This window comes from Micromys minutus (assembly GCF_963924665.1).
Source record: "Micromys minutus genome assembly, chromosome: X".
NCBI classification, from domain to species: domain Eukaryota; kingdom Metazoa; phylum Chordata; class Mammalia; order Rodentia; family Muridae; genus Micromys; species Micromys minutus.
Window position 1 is genome coordinate 127,721,780 of NC_137970.1, and position 22,963 is coordinate 127,744,742.

The 22,963-nt window shown below is 37.7% G+C and overlaps 1 protein-coding gene across 3 annotated transcripts in view; it reads right to left on the reverse strand.

Annotated features, from left to right (window-relative positions):
* The window catches only part of F8 (coagulation factor VIII), a gene marked incomplete at both ends in the record, with an annotated part of 191,009 nt that overhangs the window by 149,338 nt on the left and 18,708 nt on the right, over positions 1 to 22,963 (reverse strand). For all 3 annotated transcript variants that reach the window (XM_080909833.1, XM_080909832.1, XM_080909831.1), the window contains 2 exons: positions 4,372 to 4,440; positions 18,924 to 19,136. In XM_080909833.1, the coding sequence (XP_080765959.1) occupies positions 4,372 to 4,440; positions 18,924 to 19,136 (282 nt within the window). The remainder of the gene's footprint in view (positions 1 to 4,371; positions 4,441 to 18,923; positions 19,137 to 22,963) is intronic.

Sequence of the window (22,963 nt, forward strand, 5' to 3'; positions counted from 1 at the left end):
CAACCAATCACCTCCCTGTAACTATGCTTCTGCTTCTGTACCTTGCTTCTGCCCCTCAAGCCCCATAAAAAGGGGACTGCCCCTTTGTCTGGCGCGCAAGTCCTCCAAGTCCTCCCAGAGACTTTGCTGCCCCAGGTACCTGTGTAAATAAACCTCTTGCTACTTGCATCCGAAGTGAGTGGTCTCGCTGTTCCTTGGGACGGGTCTCTTCAGACAGAAGATACCCTCCGGGGGGTCTTTCAAGACTACAAGAGATGGAAAAGAGAATCTCGGGGGCCGAAGACAACATTGAAAACATAGACAAAACAGTCAGAGAAGATGCAAAAGCCAAAAAGCTCCTAACCCAAAATGTCCAGGAGATCGAGGACACAAAGAGAAGACCAAACCTAAGGATAATAGGAATAGAAGAGGGAGAAGAGTATCAACTAAGAGGCACAGTAAATATATTCAACAAAATTGTAGAAGAAAACTTCCATACCCTTAAGAATAAGATTACCATGAGCATAAAACAAGCCTACCAAACTCTAAATAGGTTGGAACATAATAGTCAAAAGGTCAAGTGCCCGAAGCAAAGAAAGAATACTAAAAGCAGTAAGGGAAAAAGGTCATGTAACATATAAAGGGAGACCAATCAGAATCACACCCGATTTCTCAACAGAGACTATGAAAGCTAGAAGATCCCAGACAGACATCATGCAGACCCTAAGAGAACACAAGTGTTAGCCCAAGCTGCTATACCCAGCAAAACTATCAATCACCATAGAGAGACCAAGATATTCCAAGTCAAAACTAAATTTACACAATATCTGAACACAAACCCAGCACTACAACGAATTATAGGTAGAAAACCCAACACAAGGAGGGAAACTACATCCTAGTAAAAAGAAGAAAATATCTAACCATGAAAACCAAAAGAAGAAAGACACATAGGCACAATTCTACCACAAAAAGCAAAAATAGCAGGAAACAGCAACCATTATTCCTTAATATCTTTTAACGTGAATGAACTCAATTCCCCAATAAAAAGATATAGGTTATCAGACTGGATACATAAACAGAATTCAGCATTTTGCTACATACAGGAAACTCATATCAGTTGAAAAGACAGACACTATCCAAGGGTAAAAGTTGGGAAAAAAAACGTCCAAGTAAATGGTCCCAAGAAGCAAGGTGGAGTGGCCATTCTAATATCGAATAAAGTAGATTTTCAACCAAAAGTTCTCAAAAAAGATAAGGAAGGACACTTTTTACTCATTACAGGGAAAATTTGTCAGGAGGAACGCTCAATCCTTAACATATATGCTCCAAATATAAGAGGACCCATATTCATAAAAGAAACACTACTACGGTGAGAAACTTGAAGCAATCCCACTAAAAAAAGGGACTCGACAAGGTTGCTCTCTCTACCCCTACCTATTCAACATAGTACTAGAAGTCCTGGCCAGAGCAATTAGAGACAGCAAAACGAAATCAAAGGGATACAAATTGGAAAGAAAGAAGTAAAAACATCACTGTTTGCAGATGACATGATAGTGTATGTAAGTGACCCCAAAAATTCCATCAGAGAACTCCTACACCTAATAAACAAGTTCAGAAAAGTGGCTGGATATAAAATTAAGACCTACAATAGCGAAATCCATCCTCAACAACAAGAAAACATCTCCAGGAATCACCATCCCTGACCTCAAGTTATATTACAAGACAATTGTGCCAAAAACTGCATGGTACTGGTACAGAGATAATCATGTGGAACAATGGAATAGAATAGAAGATCCAGAAATAAGTCCTCACATATATGGTCACTTGATTTTTGACAAAGAAGCTGTAAACATTCAATGGGAAAAAAAAAAAAAAACCAGCCTCTTCAACAAATGGTGTTGGTCCAACTGGCATTCAGCATGTATAAGAATGAAAATAGACCCTTACATATCTCCTTGTACAAAGCTCAAATGCAAGTGGATCAAAGATCTCCACATTAAGCCAGGTACACTGAAACTATTAGAAGAGAAATTAGGGAAAACCTTAGAACACGTAGGCACAGGAAAAAATTTCCTGAACAGAACACCAATGGCTTGTGCTCTAAGGTCAAATATCAAAAAATGGGACTTAATGAGATTGCAAAGTTTCTGTAAGGCTAAGGACATTGTCAAGAAAACAAAATAGCAGCCTGTGGGGTGCTGCCTGCACATTCTCCATTACAAGATGGTGCTGACATCCGGCTGGAGTTAGCAGTAAACAAGTTATGTGCGCACGTGCTGGGTAACTTTCCACTCCCTGAGCTCTGCCTCTCCCGTGGCGTCATAGGGCCTGATGAGTTTCAACCAATCAGGGGGCTCCACGTCCAAGGCGAGGACTGGTCCCTTTATAAGGGGATGGGCTAGATAGTTCAGGGTCTTTGTCTTCACATGTTGCAAGCTTATGCTCTGCCTCTCGAGAGCATTAAAGCTATACCGCAGAAGAATCCTATTTCGTGTGCCACGTCGTTCTTGCTGGCGAGACGGTTGCGCGGGACATCATCCAACAGATTGGGAAAAGATTTTTACCAACCCCACATCAGATAGAGGCCTAATATCCAACGTATACAAAAAACTCAAGAAGATAGACACAAGAGAATCAAACAACCCTATTGAAAAATGAGGTACAGAGCAAAACAAAAATTTCTCAATTGAGGACTATCGAATGGCTGAGAAGCATCTAAGGAAGTGCTAGACATCATTAGCCATCAGGGAAATGCAAATCAAAACAACCCTGAGTTTCCACCTCACACCAACTAGAATGGCTTATATTAAAAACGCAGATGACAGCAGATGCTGGTGAGGATGTGGAGAAAGAGGAACACTTCAACCACTCTGAAAATCAGTCTGGCAATTCCTAAGAAAGTTGGACACTGTACTACCTGAAGACCCAGTTATTCCACTTCTGGGCATATATCCCAGAGAAGGTACAACATACAACAAAGACACATGTACCACAATAGCAGCCCTATTTATAATAGCCAGAAGCTGAAAAGAACCCAGATGTCCTTCAGTAGATAAATGGATACAAAACTTGTGGTATATTTACACAATGGAGCACTACTCAGCTATCAGAAACAATGACTTAATGAAATTCTTAAGAAACTGGATGCATATAGAGAATATCATCCTGAGTGAGATAACACAGTCACAAAAGAACAGACATAATATGCAGTCACTGATATTTGGATACTAACCCCAAAAAGCTCTGAACACCCCAGAAACAACTACTCATAGACTATATGAAGTTCAAGAAAAAACAAAGGCGGGGGAAAAAATGAAAAACCATTATCCTTAATCTTTACACACCAAGAAAACTTTGACTATTTCCAGGTTACATCCTGTTTTACATGTACTTTATGCTCATTGTAACTAATAAAAATTTAATGCATACTATCAAACCTTAAAAAAAATCAAGTACCGACAATAAAAAAAAAAAAAAATTCAGGGAAAATTAGGTGGAGGAATACAAATAAAACCGATGAGTCTGAGGAAGAAATGGAGTTCTCCTGCCACCTCGTGGCTATTCTGTGTCATAGCAATCGCTTTTTTAAAACATTCAGAATATTTTTCTTGTTTTGTTTCTAAAAAATATTCTGATGTATATTTGTGCTCAAAAGACAGAGTATTCACTTGATGTTCTCTCAATATAAATGTCCCACACAGATACCCTAAATAAACCTCCTTGGATCACCCCCCCCAAATAAGAAGCTGCTATGAACCTAGATGAACAAGAGACTTTGTAGGATGCTGAAGCATCTTTTGGGTATATATCTAGGAGTGATAGAGCTGGGTCTTGACGTATAACTATTCCCATTTTTCTGAGAAACAATCAAATTGATTTGTTAAGTGGCTGTACAAGTTTGCACTCTCACTAACAATAAAGAAGTGTTCCCCTTGTTCCACATCTTTGCCAGCATGTGCTATTTCTTGAGTTTTTGGTCCTTCCAGTTCTGATTGGTGTAAGGTGGAATCTCATAGTTGTTTTAATTAGCATTTCCTGAATGACTAAGGACTTTGAACATTTCTTTAAGTGTTTCTAGGCCATTTGAGATTCCTCCGTTGAGAATTCTCTGTTTAGCTCTGTGCCCCAATTTTCAAATTAGGTTATTTGGTTGTTGGTGTCTAAATTCTTACGTTCTTTATAAATTTTGGATATTGGCATAGGTTGCATTTTTGTCTTAGAGTCATTCCTGTCCTCCACTTACTTCACTCCTGAACAGTAATTTAATTGTGGTCTTCATATAATCAATATCACTTTTTGCTGAACATAAGCAGCCTATATTCTCCAACCTAATTGTTATATATCTGATGTCTTTTAGGAATTCAAATGATTAATTGATTAAAACTTACTAACCTTCATCAAATACAGCAAAAAGTAGTACAAAATGGTACAACAATTCTGTTCTTTCTTTGGACAGACTGCCTGAAAGAGAAAAAAAAACATTAATTGTTTATTTAAAACAACCTTGCAGAAAATTACCACAAGAAGGAACAATTTCTTCACAAAATAATTTAAGCATGAAAAATAAAATACTTTGAGCAGGAAGAGCGGAGACCCAGACACACAGGACTGGTGAGAACCGGGTGAGAACGGATTCCGATTAGCCAGGGGGTAGAGAGATCTCAGCCGAGCACACGGAATGTGTGTGCCTGCCCGGCTTAATCCGGGGACCCAGAAACCTGGCAGCATTGGGCCCTCTGTACCCAGCCGGCGACTTTAGGGGTTCACAACAGGCGCTTGGAACATCGCCACCAGGAACAGCGGAGATCCAGGGACACAGAACAGGTACAAGGGAAAGGAGAGAACCAATCACTGACAACAAGATGGAAAGAGGAAAGCGAAAGAACGTACCCCAGGGAAACCAACACAACCTGGCAACACTAGAACCCAACTCTCCCATCATAACAAACAGCAGAATGCCAAACACTACAGAAAAAGAAGACTCAGACAAAAAAATCATACCTTAAGATGATGATAGAGATCCTTAAACAAGAATGAAAGGAAAAGCATAAAGAATTAGAATCTTTTAAAGAAGAAACAAAAAAAAAAAAAAAAAAACACTCAAACAACTCAAAGAACTAGAAGAAAATAGAACCAAAAGATGAAGGAATGGAAGAAGGAATTTAAAATGGATATGGACACAATAAAGAAAACACTAAGAAAGAAAATCCTAGAGGTAGAAATCCTAAAAAAGAAATCAGGAGTAACAGATGCAAGCAATTCCAACAGACTACAAGAGATGGAAGAGAGAATCTCGGGGGCCGAAGACAACATTGAAAACATAGACAAAACAGTCAGAGAAGATGAAAAAACCAAAAAGCTCCTAACCCAAAATGTGCAGGAGATCCAGGACACAATGAGAAGACCAAACCTAAGGATAATAGAAATAGAAGAGGGCGAAGATTATCAACTAAGAGGTACAGTAAATATCTTCAACAAAATCGAGGAAGAAAACTTCCCTGTCCTTAAAAATGAGATGATTGCCAGCATAAAAGAAAACTACAGAACTCCAAATAGGTTGGACCAGTAAAGAAATTCCTCCTGACACATAATAGTCAAAACACCAAGTGCCCAAAGCAAAGAAAGAATACTAAAAGCAGTAAGGGGAAAAGGTCATGTAACATATAAAGGCAGACCAATCAGAATCACACCCGATTTCTAAACAGAGACTATGAAAGCTAGAAGAGCCTGGACCGACATCATTCACACCCTAAAAGAGCACAAGTGCCAGCCCAAGCTGCTATACCCAGAAAAACTATCAATCACCATAGATGGAGAGATGAGGATATTTCAAGACAAATCTAAATTTACACAATATCTGACCACAAACCCAGCATTACAACGAATTATAGGTGGAAAACCCAATACAATGAGGGAAAATACAGCCTAGTAAAAACAAGAAAACTCCTAAACAAGAAAACTAAAAGAAGAAAAAGACACAGACACAACTCAACACACAAAAGCAATAATGGCAAGAAACAGAAACAACTATTCCTTGATATCTATTAACATAAATGGACTCAACTCCCCAATAAAGAGACATAGGCTGTCAGACTGGATACATAAACAAAATCCAGCCTTTTGCTGCATACAGGAAACTCATCTCAGAGACAAAGACAGACATTATATCAGAGTAAAAGGGTGGGAAAAAAACTTCCAAGCAAACAGCCCCAAGAAGCAAGCTGGAGTCGCTATTCTAATAATGAATAAAGTAAATTTCCAACCAAAAGTTATCAAAAAAGATAAGGAAGAACACTTTTTACTCATTACCGGACAAATCTGCCAGGAGGAACTCTCAATTCTTAACATATATGCTCCAAATAAAAAAGCACCCACATTCATAAAAGAAACCCTACTAAAGCTCAAAAAATACATTTCACCCCACACAATAATAGTGGGAGACTTCATTACCCCACTCTCACCAATGGACAGGTCATGGAAACAAAAACTGAACAAGGATACTGTAAAACTAGCAGAGGTTATAAACCAACTGAAATTAATAGATATATACAGAACATATCATCCTAAAACAAAAGAATACAACTTCTTCTCAGCACATCATGGCACCTTCTCGAAAATTGACCACATAATTGGACACAGAACGAGCCTCAATCGATATAAGAAGATCGAAATATTCCCATGCATCCTTTCAGATCAACATGAAGTAAGGCTCGTCTTTAATAACAACAAAGAAAACCAAAAGCCCATAAACACATGAAAACTAAACAATGCTCGATTAAAAGATAGCAGGGTCAAAGAAGAAATAAAGAAAGAAATTTAGGATTTTCTAGAATTCAATGAAAATGAAAACACGACATACCAAAACCTATGGGATGCCATGAAAGCAGTACGGAGAAGAAAACTCATAGCTCTGAGTGCTTCCAAAAAGAAACTGAAGAGAGCATATACTAGAAACCTGACAGCACAGTTGAAAGCTCCAGAACAAAAGGAAGCAGATACACCCAAGAGGAGTAGACAGCAAGAAATAAACTTAGGGCAGAAATAGACCAAATAGAAACAAAAAGAACCATTAAAAGAAACAACAAAACCACAACCTGGTTCTTTGAGAAAATTAACAAGATTGATAAACCCTTAGCCAGACTAACTAGACGGCAAAGAGAGAGTATCCAAATTAACAAAATCAGAAATGAAAGTGGAGAAATAATGACTGAAACTGAGGAAATTCAAGAAATCATCAGATCCAACTATAAAAGCCTATGCTCAACAAAGTTGGAAAATCTGGAGAAAATGGATGAATTCCTAGAAATATAAAAGATACCAAAGTTAAACCAGTACCAGGCAAACCATCTAAATAATTCCATAACACCTAAAGAAATAGAAACAAACATCAAAAGCCTCCCAACCAAAAAAACCTCAGGTCCAGAGGGGTTCAGTTCAGAATTTTATCAGACATTTATTGATGACATAATACAAATACTCTACAAACTATTCCACAAAATAGAATCCGATGGAACCCTACCTAACTCATTTTTTGAGGCTACAATAACCCTTGATCCTAAACCACACACTCTACAAGGATGGAGAACTTGAGACCAATCTGACTTATGAACATTAATGCAAAAATACTCAACAAAATCCTTGCAAACCGAATCCAAGAACTCATCAAAATGATCATTCATCATGACCAAGTAGGCTTCATCCCTGGGATGCAGGGATGGTTTAATTTAAAGAAATCCATCAATGTAATCCACCATATAAACTAACTCGAAGTAAAGAACTACATGGTTATCTCACTAGATGCTGAGAAAGCATTTGACAAAATCGAACACCCCTTCATGTTAAAAGTCTTGGAAATAACTGGAATCCAAGGTCCACACTAAAGATAATAAAAGCAATATACAGCAAACCAACAGCCAACATCAAACTTAATGGTGAGAAAAGCAATCCCACTAAAATCAGGGAATCAACAAGGCTGCCCACTCCCCCGATACCTATTAAACATATTACTGGAAGTCCTGGATGGAGCAATTAGACAGCAAAAGGAAATCAAAGAGATACAAATTGGAAAGGTAGAAGAAAAATATCACTATTTGTAGATGACATGATAGTGTACTTAAGCGACCCCACAAATTCCACCACAGAAATCCTACATCGGATAAACAAGTTGAGCAAAGTGGCTGGATATAAAATTAACTCAAACAAATCAGGAGCCTTCCTCTACTCAAAGGACAAACATGTGGAGAAAGAAATTAGGGAAAAGATACCCTTCACAATAGTCAAAAAAGTAGGAAATAACTTGTTGTGACACTAACTAAGCAAGTGAAGGACCTGTAGGACAAGAATTTCAAACATCTAAAGAAGGAAAATGAGGAAGATCACAGAAAATGGAAAGATCTCCCATGCTCATGGATTGGAAGGATCAACATTTTAAAAATGGCCATCTTACCAAAAGCAATCTACAAATTCAATGCAATCCCCATCAAAATTCCAACCTAGTTCTTCGTAGAATTGGAAAGAGCAATGTGCAATTTCATCTGGAATAACAAAAGACCTAGAATAGTGAAATCCATCCTCAACAACAAGAAAACATCTGCGGGAATAACTATTCGTGACCTCAAGCTATATTACAAAGCAATTGTACTGAAAACTGCATGGTACTGGTAGGCACGTGGATCATTGGAATAGAATAGAAGATCCAGAAATGAGCCCTCAATTTTATGGTCACCTGATTTTTGACAAAGGCACTTTAAACATTCAATGGAAAATGGACAGCCTATTCAACAAATGGTGGTTGTCCAACCGGCACTTAGCATGCAGAAGAATGAAAATAGATCCTTTCTTTTCTCCTTGTACAAAATTGGAGTGTAAGTGAATCAAAGATCTCCACATTAAACCAGATACACTGAAACTATTAGATGAGAAACTAGGGAAAACCTTAGAACTCATAGGCACAGGAGAAAATTTCCTGAACAGAACACCAATGGCTCACGATCTAATGTCAAAGATTAACAATGGGACTTAATGAGATTGCCGATTTTCTGGAAGTCTAAAGACACTATCAAGAAAACAAAACGGCAGCCAACAGAGTGGGAAAAGATCTTTACGAACCCCACATCAGATAGAGGCCTAATATCCAAGGTATACAAAGAACTCAAAAAGCTAGACACCAGAGAATCAAACAACCCTATTAAAAATGGGGTACAGAGCTAAACAAAACGTTCTCAATTGAGAAATATTGAATGGCTGAGAAACATCTAAGGAAGTGCTCAACATCTTTAGCTATCAGGGAAATGCAAATCAAAACAACCCTTAGACTCCACCTCACACCAGTCAGATTGGCCAAGATCCAAAACTCAGATGACAACAGATGCTGCTGAGGATGTGGAGAAAGAGGAACACTTCTCTACTGTTGGTGGGGTTGTAAACTGATACAACCACTCTGGAAATCAGTCTGGCGATTCCTCAGAAAATTGGACGTAGTACTACCACGGTGTTTTGTTCAGAAAATTTTCTCCTGTGCCTATGTGTTCTAAGGTTTTCCCTAGTTTCTCAAGTAATAGTTTCAGTGTATCTGGTTTAATGTGGAGATCTTTGATCCACTTACACTTGAGCTTTGTACAAGGAGATAAGAAAGGATCTAATTTCATTCTTTTGCATGTTGAAGAGGCTGTCCTTTTTCCATTGAATGTTTACTGCTCCTTTGTCAAAAAACAGGTGACCATATACTTGAGATCTCATTTCTGGATCTTCTATTCTATTCCATTGATCCACGTGCCTATTACTGTACCAGTACCATGCAGTTTTCAGTATAATTGCTTTGTAATATAGCTTGAGGTCAGGGATAGTGATTCCCACAGATGTTTTCTTGTTGTTGAGATGAATTTCACTATTCTAGGTCTTTTGTTATTCCAGATGAAATTGCACATTGATCTTTCCAACTCAATGAAGAACTGGGTTGGAATTTTGATGGGGATTGCATTGAATCTGTAGATTGCTTTTGGTAGGATGACCATTTTTAAAATGTTGATCTTTCCAATCCATGAGCATGGGAGATACTTCCATTTTCTGAGATCTTCCTCGATTTCCTTCTTAACGGTTTGAAGTTCTTCTCATACAGGTCCTTCACTTGCTTAGATAGAGTCACACCAAAGTATTTCATAGTTTTTGTGACAATTGTGAAGGGTATATTTTCCATAATTTCTTTCTCCATATGTTTTTTTTGAATATAGGAAGGCTACTGATTTGTTTGAATTAGTTTTATATCCAGCCACTTTGATGAACTTGTTTATCAGCTGTGGGAGTTCTCTTGTGGAATTTATGGTGTCAATTAAGTACACTATCAAGTCATCTGTAAAGAGTGATGTTTTTATCTCTTCCTTTCCAATTTGTATCCCCTTGATCTCCTTTTGCTGTCTAATTGCTCTGGCCAGGACTTCCAGTACTATGTTGAAGAGGTAGGGGGAGAGTGGGCAGCCTTGTTGATTCCCTGATTTTAGTGTGATTTCTTCAAGTTTTCTACTATTAAGTTTGATGTTGGCTGTTGGTTTGCTGCATATTGCTTTTATTGGGTTTAGGTATTGGCCTTGGATTCCTGTTCTTTCCAAGACTTTTAACATGAAGGGGTATTGAATTTTGTCAAATGCTTTCTCAGCATCTAGTGAGATGACCATGTGGATTTTTTCTTTGAGTTTGTTTATATGGTGGATTACATTGATGGATTTCCGTATATTAAACCATCCCTGCATCCCAGGGATGAAGCCTACTTCGTCATGGTGAATGATCGTTTTGATGTGTTCTTGGATTTGGATTGCAAGGATTTTGTTGAGTATTTTTGCATCAATGATCATAAGTGAGATTTGTCTGAAGTTTCTTTCCTTTGAGCGTCTTTGTGTGGTTTAGGAACAAGGGTTATTGTAGCCTCGAAAAAGGGTTAGGTAGTGTTCCATCTTATTCTATTTTGTGGAATAGTTTGTAGAGTATTGGTATTATATTGTTAATAAATGTCAGATAAAATTCTTCATTGAACCCATCTGGACCTGGGCTTTTTTTGGTTGGAAGGCGTTTGATGACTGCTTCTATTTCTTTAGGTGTTATGGGATTATTTAGATGGTTTGCCTGGTCCTGGTTTAAGATTGACAAATGGGACTTAATGAGATTGCAAGGGCTAAGGACACTGTCAAGAAAACAAAATGACAACCAACAGAGTGGGAAGAGATCTTTACCAACCCCACATCAGATATAGGCCTAATATCCAAAGTATACAAAGAACTCAAGAAGCTAGACACCAGAGAACCGAACAACCCTATTAAAAAATGGGGTATAGAGCTAAACAAAAATTCTCATTTGAGGAATATCAAATGGCTGAGAAGCATCTAAGGAAGTGCTCAACATCATTAGCCATATGGAAAATGCAAATCAAAACGAACCTGAGATTCCACCGCATACCAGTTAGATTGGCTGAGATCAAAAATTTAGATGACAGCAGATGTTGGTTAAGACATGAAGAAAGAGGAACACTTCTCCACTGCTGGTGGGGTTGTAAACTGGTACAACCACTCTGGAAATCAGTCTGGTGATTCCTCAGAAAAATTGCACATAGTACTACCTGAAGACCCAGTTATTCCACTTCTAGGTATTTACCCCAGAGAAGCTCCTACATACAACAGAGACACATGCACCACAATGTTCATAGCAGCTCTATTTATAATAGCCAGAAGCTGCAAAGAACCCAGATGTCCTTCTGTAGATGAATGGATACAAAAATTGTGGTATATTAACACAATGTAGTACTACTCAGCTATCAGAAACAATGACTTCATGAAATTCTTAAGAAAATAGATGCATCTAGAGAATATCATCCTGAGTGAGATAACCCAGTCACAAAAGAACAGACATAATATTCAGTCACTGATAATTGGATACTAACCCCAGAAAGCTCTGAACACCCCAGAAACAACTCACAGACTATATGTAGTTCACAAAAAAATGAAAATGAAAAACCATTATGCTTAATCTTTACACACCAAGAAAACTTTGACTAATTCCAGGTTACATCCTGTTTTACATGTACTTTATGTTCATTGTAACTAGTAAGATCTTAATGCATACTATCAAACCTATAAAAAAAAACAAATACTGACAAAAATGTGTTCATATACTTTTATGCAAAATGCTTAAAATCTGTACATTTATCTTTGTTTTTTAAATTAAAGTTGTTCAATTAAAAAAAAGAAACAGATGCAGAGACTCATAGCGAACCTTCCGACAGACTTTGGGAAGACTTGTGGAAGAGTCAGGGGAAGAAATGAGGCAATTGGAGGGGCCAATGACACCACAAGAAGACATATAGAGCCAACTAATCTGGGCCCAAGGGTGCTCACAGTGACTGGCCCATCAACCAAAGGGCATGCATGGACTGGACCTAGATCCCCAGCACATGTGTAGCTTGGTGTTCACACAGATTCCCTAACAATTAGATCATGAGCTGTCTCTGATTCTGTTGCCTGCCTCTTGATCCCCTTTGCCTAGCTGGACTGCCTTATCTGGCCTCAGTGTGATAGGATGAGTTAACTCCTGCTGTGGTTTGATGTGCCATGGAGGGTTGGTACTCATGGGAGTCTTTCTCTTCTCTGAGGAGAAGTGGAGGGGTACATTGCGGTGGGACAGGGAAGAGAGGAGGGGGTCTATGGTCGAGATTTAAAGTGAATAAGGAAATAAAGACTAATCTCTTTTGAAATAATACTTGTATAAGGAGTATGGTTTAGGTTTTGGTTCATTTTTGCATATGACTTCCCAGTTATTCTAACACAATTTATAGACGCTCCCCTTTCTCCTTTGATTGTATTTTATACCAATCAATTTTGGCATATATTTTTGTATCTACTTACCTATCTATCCTGCTTCATAACTTTTGACAAATGTGTCATAATAGTGCAGGTGTATAAATTAAGGTTGAGTGATTAATTACTATTCTTTTGTAAAATATGTAAAATAACAAACAGCAATTGACCTATAAAAATTTTAGAGTCAATTTGTATACATCAACAAAACATATACTTAAAATCTTACTGTAATTGCATTAAATATTGGTGAGAACAAATATCTCTAGTATGCTGAATCTTTCAGCTGACTGTTTCAGTTTTCTTTCTATTGCTCTGATATACACCATGAGCAAAAGTAAGTTAGGATAGTCAGCATATTGTTGTAGTCCACCACTGAAGAAAGTCAGGGCAGGCAAATACATTAAGGTAGAAACGGAAACATAGAAGAACACTGCATACTGGCTTGTGCCCCACACCTTGTGTAGCCACTTTCCCATAGCACTCAGGTACTACCAGGGGTTGTACCACCCACAGAGGGCAGGTTCTTCCCATATAAATCATTAATCAAGATAATGCCCTACAATCCATCCTTATGAAGTCATTTTCTCTGTCAGGCTTCCTTCTCTTATATGACCCTAGTTCATCTCAAGTTGACAAAAAACTCATCAGTATATCCATGAGAGCATAGTGTGTTTCCCCACTTAAGTCTCCTTGATTACTTTCACCTATATTTTGTAGTTTTGACGTTACATGCAAGCAATTTTAAACTATGTTTTTAAGGCTTTATATTTTTATGACCAACTGCATTTTTTAAAAATTGTTCCTAATTATGCTTTGATAGTCTGTTGAATACAACTGATTTCTTATGTTGATCTTGAGTCCTGCAATCCTCTTATACTTAGTTATTTATACTAGTTTTATTTAAACATTCTCTTGGACTTTTATACATAATTAACTATGTTTTCTTCGAAGGTTTTGTGACAATGATATTGCAATTTATGCCTTTTAATAGTATGTAATAGGCAAGACTTCCAATGCTTTATCAAGTAAGAGTAGATAGATAGTCTTGTTCCAAGTCTTAATGTGAAAACATTTAGTTTTTCATCAATGTGAGATTAACTGTAAAATGTTGCTGCCTTTTTAGAATTTCATTTATGAGACAAGGCTCATTTATGAATCTCAAGCTGACCTTGAACTTGCTGTGTCGTAAGAATGCTACTTTTTCTTGATCTGCCTGATCAGGATCTCAAGAAGAACAGGCTCCAGTCAGAGACAGCTAGGGCAGGAAGGACTAAAGGCAACCAGATGGTGAGAGGCAAGCTCAAGAACATAAACAACAAAAATCAAGGCTACATGGTATCACCCAAACCAAGTTCTCCCACTACAGCTAGTCCTAGATATCCCATCACACCTGAAGAGAAAGATTCAGATTTAAAATCATATTTCATGATGATGATAGAGGACTTGAGGAAGGACATAATTAACCCTTAAAGAAATACAGGAGATACTACCAAACGGGAGAAGGAATTGAACAAAACCATCCAGGATCTAAAAATGGAAATAGAAACAATAATGAAATCACAAAGGGAGACAACCCTGGAGATAGAAAACCTAGGAAAGGGATCAGGAATCACAGATGCTGTAGATTTATGTTAAGACCATGATTGGACAGAAGAGAGATAGGTGGGGAAAGGATGAGGAGCAGAAGTGGAGGCTAGTGGAGTAGATTCTGGAAAAATCAAGATATATCTCAAGAAGGATGATCTACATCTAGGTGTACTTAATTGGCAATAGGTAGATATGTATATTTTAAGGGATTCTATAAGTCTGTTTATCTCACATAGAAAAGCAGTCTGTATCTTTGTCCATTGGATGTAATCTTATTGTATAGATGGTTTGTGGATTGAGAACTTAATACATAAACATGCTTGAAAAGCTCTTGGCTTTGGAGTCATGCTTGAGTCAGGTGGTGGAGGAAAGAAACACACTAGGGCAGACGTATCCACCTGGGACAGAAGCAACAGCAGTGGTGGAATAAACCATGCCTGAATTCTTGGAGGCATCCTGGAGTGTCAAGTGATGTGGGGACCGCCTGTGTGTGCTCAGCTCCACATTAGAGGGCACCGCAGAGTGAGACCTGGGGATGGGGGAGCTGACAAAAGGTTAAGCCATCCATTTAATATTTACCTCAACAAGACGCAAGCATCACTAACAGAATACAAGAGATAGAAGAGGGAATCTCAGGGGCAGAAAATACCATAGAAAACATTGATACAAAAGTCAAAGAAAGTGAAGAATGTAAAAAGCTCCTAACCCAAAAGATCCAGGAAAACCAGGACACAATAAGAAGACCAAACCTAAGAAAAATAGGCATAGAAGAGAGCGAAAATTCCCAAGTTGAAGGACCAGTAAATATCTTCAATAAACCTCCCTAACCTAAAAGAAAGAGATTACCATGAACGTACAAGATACCTATGGAACTCCAAATAGACTGGACCAGAAAAGAGATTCTTCTCCCCACATAATAGTCAAAATATCAAATGCACACACACACACACACACACACACACACACACACACACACACACACACACGAAAGAAAGAATACTAAAAGCAATAAGGAAAAAGGTCAAGTAACATATAAAGGCATACCTATCAGAATTACAACAAACATGTCAATAGAGACTATGAAACTTAGAAGGTCCTAGGCAGAAGTCATACAGACACCAAGAGAACACAAATGCCAGCCCAGGCTACTAAACCCAGCAAAATTCTCAATTAACATGGAAAAACCAAGATGTTCCATGACAAAAAAATAAATTTACAAAATATCTTTCCACAAATCTAGCTCTACAAAGGATAACAGATGGAAATTCCAACACAAGGAGAGAAACTACATCCTGGGAAAAGCAAGAAAATAATCTTCTTGCAACAACCTCCCCAAAAAGGCACTCAAACATAAGTCCACTTCTAACAACAAAAATAAAATGAAACAACAATCACTAATCCTTAATACTGTCTTTAAATCAATGAACTCAATTCTCCAATAAAAAGACATAGAATAACAAACTGAATACTTAAAGAGGACACAGAATTTTGTTGCATACAGGAAATGCAACTCAGTAACAAAGACTCATACTACCTGTGATGGTTTGCATATGTTTGGCCCAGGGAGTGGCACTTTTAGAAGGTGTGACCTTGGAAGAAGTGTGTCACTCTGGGGGTAGGCTTGGAGACATGCATCTTAGCTGCCTGAGGATGCTCAGTCGGTCCCTGGTTTCCATTGGAAGAAGATGTAGAACTATCAGCTCCTCCTGCACCATGCTTGCCTGGATGCTGCCATGTTCCTTTCTGCCTTGATACTGACTGGACTGAACCCCTGAACCTGTAAACCTGGGCCAATTAAATGTTGTCCTTTATAAAACTTGCATTGGTCATGGTGTCTGTTCACAGAAATAGAACCCTAACTAAGACATCTCAGAGTAAAAGGATAGAAAACAATTTTCCAAGTAAATGGTCCCAAGAAAAAAGCTGGAGTAAACATTCTAATATCAAATAAAATTGACCTTCAACCAAAAGTTATCGAAAAAGATAAAGAAGGGCACTTTATACTCATCAAAGGAAAAATCTACCAACATGAACTCTCAATTCTGAACATCTATGATCCAAATGCAAGGGCACCCATATTCATAAAAGAAACTTTACTAAAGCTCAAAGCATACATTTTACCACACACAATAATAGTGGGAGACTGCAACACCCTAGTCTCTTCAATGGACAGATCATGAAAATAGAACATGAATATAGATACACTGGAACTAACAGAAGTTATGAACCAAATGGATTTGACAGATACCTATAGGACATTTCATCCTAAAACAAAAGAATATACCTTCTTCTCAGCACCTCATGGTACCTTCTCCAAAATTGACCTTATAATCATAGAAGAGGCCTCAACAAATATAAGAAGATCAAAATACTCTAACACATCCTATCAGATCACCATGGACTAAGACTGGTCTTCAATAACAAAAACAACAAAAAGCCCACAGATACTTGGAAGATAAAAAGTGCTCTACTCAATGATAGTTTGGTCAAGGAATATACACAAAGAACTCAAGAACTTAAGACTCCAACGAATCAACTAACCCTATTAAAAAATATGGTACAGAGCTAAACAAAAAATTCTCAACTGAGGAATATCAAATGACTGAGAATCACCTAAAGAAATGTTCAACATCCTTAGTCATCAGGGAAATGCAAATCAAAACAACCATGAGATTCCACCTCAAACCAGTCAGAATGGCTAACTAAGATCAAATCTCAGGTGACAGCAGATGCTGGCAAGGATGTGTAGAAAGAGGAACACTTCTCCACTGTTGGTGAAATTGTAAGCTGGGATAACCACTCTGAAAATCAGTCTGGAGGTTCCTCAGAAAATTGTATATAGTACTACCTGAAGACCCAGCTATACCATTCCTGGGCATATACCCAAAAGATGCTTCAACATATAACAAGGACACATGTTTCACTATATTCATAGCAGCCTTATTTATAATAACTAGAAGCTGGAAAGAACCCAGATGTCCTTGGAATGGATACACAAAATGTAGTATATTTAAATAATGAAGTACTACTCCTCTACTAAAAACAATGACTTCATGAAATTCTTAGGCAAATGGATGGAACGGAACTAGAAAATATCATCCTGACTGAGGTAACTGAATCACAAAAGAACATACATGATAAGTGGATATTAGCCTAAAAGCTCGTAATATCCAAGATACAATCCACAGATCACATGAAGTTCAAAAAGAAGGAAGACCAAAGAGTGGATGCTTCAGTCCTTCTTAAAAGGGGGAAAAATATTCACAAGAGGAAATATAGAGACAAAGTCTGGAGCAGAGTCTGTAAGGGCCATCCAGAGACTGACCCACCCAGGAATACATCCCATATATATTCACCAAACCCAGACAATATTGTGGATGCAAAGAAGTGCATGCTGACAGGATACTGATATAGCTGTCTCCTGAAAGGCTCTGCCAGAGCATGTCAAATGCAGAGTTTGATGCTTTCAACCAACCACTACTGAAAATGGGGTCCCTAGTAGAGTAGTTAGAAAAGGACTGAAGGAGCTGAAAGGGTTTTCAACCCCACAAGAAGAACAATATCTACCAACCAGATCCCCTCAGAGCTCCCATAGACTAAACCACCAACTAAAGAGTACACATGGAGGGACCCATGACTCCAGCCACATTTGTAGCAGAGTATTCCTTATCAGACATCAATGAGAGAAGAGGTCCTTGGCCCTCTGAAGGCTCAATACTTCAGTGTAGGAAAATGCTAGGGTGGGGAGATGGGAAAGAGTGGGTGGGTGGGGGAATACTCTCATAAAGGCAGGATGGGGAATGGGATGGGGGTTTCCAGAGGCAAAACTGGGAAAGGGCATAACATTTGAAATGTAAGTAAAGAAAATATTCAATAAAAAAGGAAACCACGAGAAATAACATATTATTTTTGCTTCAATCAACTAAATTATGTAGTTATTGAGCAATAGACATCTCAATGAGTTACAATGAAGATGATTTTCCACACAAAATAATTATTCATTATAAGTTTATGGTATTAAACTATAAGTTACATAACAGGTAAACAGGATCAAGATTATTATTAAAATGACAAGTTATGAGTAAATGCAGAATTTCTCAGATTTGTATATGTCATTGGCTGGCAAAATACACACTTGAATTAGTTATTATTTCACTGTTTAGACATAAAACTGTGCTTGCTTCCATAAAACTTTTAAACTCAAAGTTTTCAAAAAAGCAAAGGAGAGAAGAAATCCTGCAGAGATAGCATACAAATTTCAGGTGAAATGCAGCAATTATATGGAAACAGATCTAATTGTAGATCTTGGATATTCTTAAACTACTGTTCACTTGGATTACACAGAATGGATATCACTGCTTTAAAAAATTGGATAATTCTCCTTTCTGTGAGCATAATTTCAGGGAAAATAAGTCTTTTTCAGAACAAAGAATTCAAAGACTTACAGTTATCAAAAGATTCTGCTGTTTTTGTCCTTCTTTGTGTCATCTCAGTTCCACTCTTTAGTATAATTACCTTCTTTACATACCAGCAGAGCGCCAATGAGGCCTGAATTCAAATCTTTCACCAGATCCACATGAGACAGATATGCATACGTGAGACATGTAGGGTCAGAGGCCATTGGACCATTCTCTTTCAGGACTTGCCAGACATATGTATGACTTTCACCAGGGAAAACTTTATCATCTTCCTTCTCCATTTGGCTTGTCTGATCTTGATATTCAGCTCCTAAAAGAATAAGGTATGAAACTTCTTTTTTGTGTCTACTACCTTTACATTTTACTTTTATTTTACACTGATTAAGGGATGAGATCAGACTAAATGAGTACTGAAGCTTTGTGAATACAGGGCTTCGGTAGAGCCAGAATATTTCTTTCCCTGTTCTAAGTATCCCTAGACCTAGGCCTAGAAGCTTCTAGCCTCTGTACAATGTGATCTTTCAAACCAACTGATTCAATCTGGCTTCTCTCAGCTTCTCACTAAATTGCTATACTTAGCCTTGTACTAACTTTGGCAAAATGTTCTAATCTTCTGGCTCCTTACTATTCTCTGATAGACTTACTATTTAGTTTGTCTTTACCTATGTTTTGCTTATTCTCTCTGTAACCCGTCTCTGTAAACTGTTCTAACAAAACTGCCATGCACACCTACCAACCCAGTTCTCTCTCATTTCCCTTAAGAAGCTTCTATTTCCTGTCTGTTTTCATGTGAGTTTGACATAACTTACATCTGATTTATTCATCTAAATCTTTCTCTGATTCATTAGTTGGTCTGCACCTCAATTGGACATCTCATCCAAATAGGGTTGCTTTCTTCTAAAACAAACTTCAAATTCATTGTTAGGGATTAATTGTGTATATTAAGGGGGTGTCTGTACTCTAGCCACATCATACAGTAATACAGGGCATGTTTCCATTCCAGTTAGATATATGTTTGGATTCTTGCCAGAGCAACCATGTTCCTGTATTAAAATTCCTCTACAACTTCCCAATTTCTGTTTAAACTAAATGTTGTGTACAGTTTAACATTTATGACAGAAACAATTATTAATCCCATAAATTTAGCAACCCTAATGTCTTTATTAAGATTTGTTGATGTGATGATCCTTAATAATTGCAGTCCTGATCATATGTCCTTCTGCAAATATATATTTCAGTATCAAGGTTTTCCAGTCTGCATTCTGATGATCTGTACTTCTTCAGTCAGTTTGTTGAGCTGTCCCAATGCAGAGGGTTCATCTTTCTGTGTCATCTACATTGCTGTCTTTCTGTATTTCTCCCTTCCTTAAATTGTACCTTTCTTTCAGAAGATTCTCTTGCCCAGATCAGATTTTTACCAACTTTGGTAGAACCCATAATCTTTCACTACCTGTAGAAATATAGAAAAATAACATAGCTTCCCCAATGTAATAAATTTCCTGGCTTCCATTCTGATGTTAAAACGTCTTTAATGTATACATGTTGATCTAACTCAGTATTTCTTTCTATAATCCAGTGTCTTTCAGCGGCCATTGTTCCTGCCTCATTGGCATTCAAAAATTTAAAGTTAATATAGCATTATTAAGTTCATTTCTGAAAGTTCTTACTTACCATTTCTGTTTATCAAGGTACAATTAGATCTTTATGAATTCATACATATCAAAACCTAGTATTTTTAGTCTGGTTACTGATATGCTAGCCTCCATGAGGCCCATCGAACAAGGAATAATCAAATTATATTCCTTCCCCTAATTCCCCTGCTTGTACCCTAGGGCATGCCCAGCTTTTCTGAGCCACCTTTGAGGTTGTCCCTGGAGCTCCATTGTCTGTCCACTGCTCTGCTCACCAAAGAAGGAAGGGACAGCCAGACCTGCTACACCAAGAACATCTAGTCAAAGGCTGACAACTGGAGAACTGCTGCACAGGGACCATCCAGCTTAGGCCTGCCTTCCCAATACCAGTTACACCAGGAATAACCAAGGATAACAAACAAGACAGCTTATGAACACAAACACCAAGAGCCAGGGCAACATGTCATCTTCAGAGAAAAGCTATCCCACTGCAAGAAGCCCTGGGCATCCTAAAACAATTAAAGCACAAGAAAATGACCTTAAATCAAACCTTACAAAAATGATAGATGCTGTTACAGATGAAATGAGTAAATCCTTCAAAAAATACAAGAAAATACAATCAAACAAGTATAGATCTTTAAAATTAGATAAAACTAATAAATCCCATAAGAAAATATAAGAAAATACAATTAAATTGTTGAAAGAGATTAATAAAACTGTATAAGAATTGAAAATGAAAATAGAAGTAATAAAAAAAAATATCCACAATCTGAGGGAATCCTAGAGGTATAAAATCTATGAAAGAGAACAGAAACAACAGATACAAGCATCATCAAGAGAATACAAAAGATGAAAGACAAAAATCTAGGAGTAGAAGAAAAGACAGAAAAAAATCAAAGAAAGTGTTAAATCTTAAAAAAAATCATGATATAAAACATCTAGCCCTGTTTCATCAGGACTAGAGGCCTACCCACCCATAGGTCCCTGGGAGCTCGGAATTGCTGCAGAAAGCTTTCCATCCTAAGTGGAAGGATGAGTTAACTTCTTCTGCCCATGCTTTACCCCGGAAGAAGCTGCCCAGAACTCTTGAGGTTCAAGCAATGGAACTGCCAGGGGGTGCACACTTCCGCGCCAAAGCCAGACCTGGCCCAGGTACATCAGGAATGGGCTCTGCCATCAGAGTTCACAACCTACCCTGAGAGAGGGACACCCAGATACAATCTTCCTTTGGAGACCACGGGCCCACAAACACACAAGAGAGAAAAGCTGCAGTAAGAGACAACAAGATCACCTATAACAAGATGGCAAGAGGCAAGCACAAGACTATAAGAGACAGAAACCAAGACAACCTGGCAACATCAGAACCCAGTTCTCCCACCACTGCAAATAGTGGCTATACTAACAAACCAGAACAAGATTTAGACCTAAAATCATAAGCGCATAAATAACAAAGAAGTACAGGAAAACCAGGAGAATACACAAAAACAAGGTAAAGCCCTTAAATAGGAAACACAAAAATCACTTAAAGAGCTAAGGGAAAGCACAAACAACCAGTTGAATAAACTGAAAAAAGAAAACAAAACAATGAAGAAAAAATTTACGGTGACAACCCTGAAATTGGAAAATCTAGAAAAGACATCCGGAGGCAATGTTAGCATCACCAGTAGAATACAAAAGATGGAGGAGAGAATCTCAGGATTCAGAAAATATCATATAAATTATTGACAGAATAGTCAGAGAAAATGCAAAAATCAAAAAGATTCAAAGGCAAAACATCCAGGAATCCAGGACACAATGAGAAGACCAAACCTAAGGATAATAGGTGTAGCCAGGAGCAAAGAATATCAACTGAAAGGCACAGTTAATATCTTCAACAAAATTATAGAAGAAAACTTCCCTACCCTAAAAAAAGAGATGAGTATGAACATACAAGAAGCCTACAGAACCCCAAATAGACTGGACCAGAAAAGAAAATTTTTTATGACACATACTATTCAAAACAACAAATGCTCTAAACAAAGAAAGAATACTAAAAGTAGTAAGAGAAAAAGGACAGGTAACATATAAAGAAAGACCTATCAGAATTACACCAGGATTTTCAACAGAGACTATGAAAGCTAGAATATCCTGGACTGACATCATACAGACCCTAAGAGAACACAAGTGTCAGCCCAGGTTACTATATGCAGCAAAACCCTCAATCACCATAGGTGGAGAAACCAAGATGTTCCAGGACAAAAACAAATTTATACAATATCTGTCCACAAATCCAGTAATACAAAGGATAACAGATGAAAAACACCATCACAAAGAGGAAAACTTCACCCTACAAAAATCAAGAAACTAATCCTCTTGAAACAAACACCAAAGAAGAAAAGCACACAAACACAACGCTACCTGTAACAACAAAAAGAGCAGGAAAGAGCAATCACTATTCCTTAATATCACTTAACATCAATGGAATTAAGTCTCCAATAAAAAGACATAGATTATCAGACTGGATACG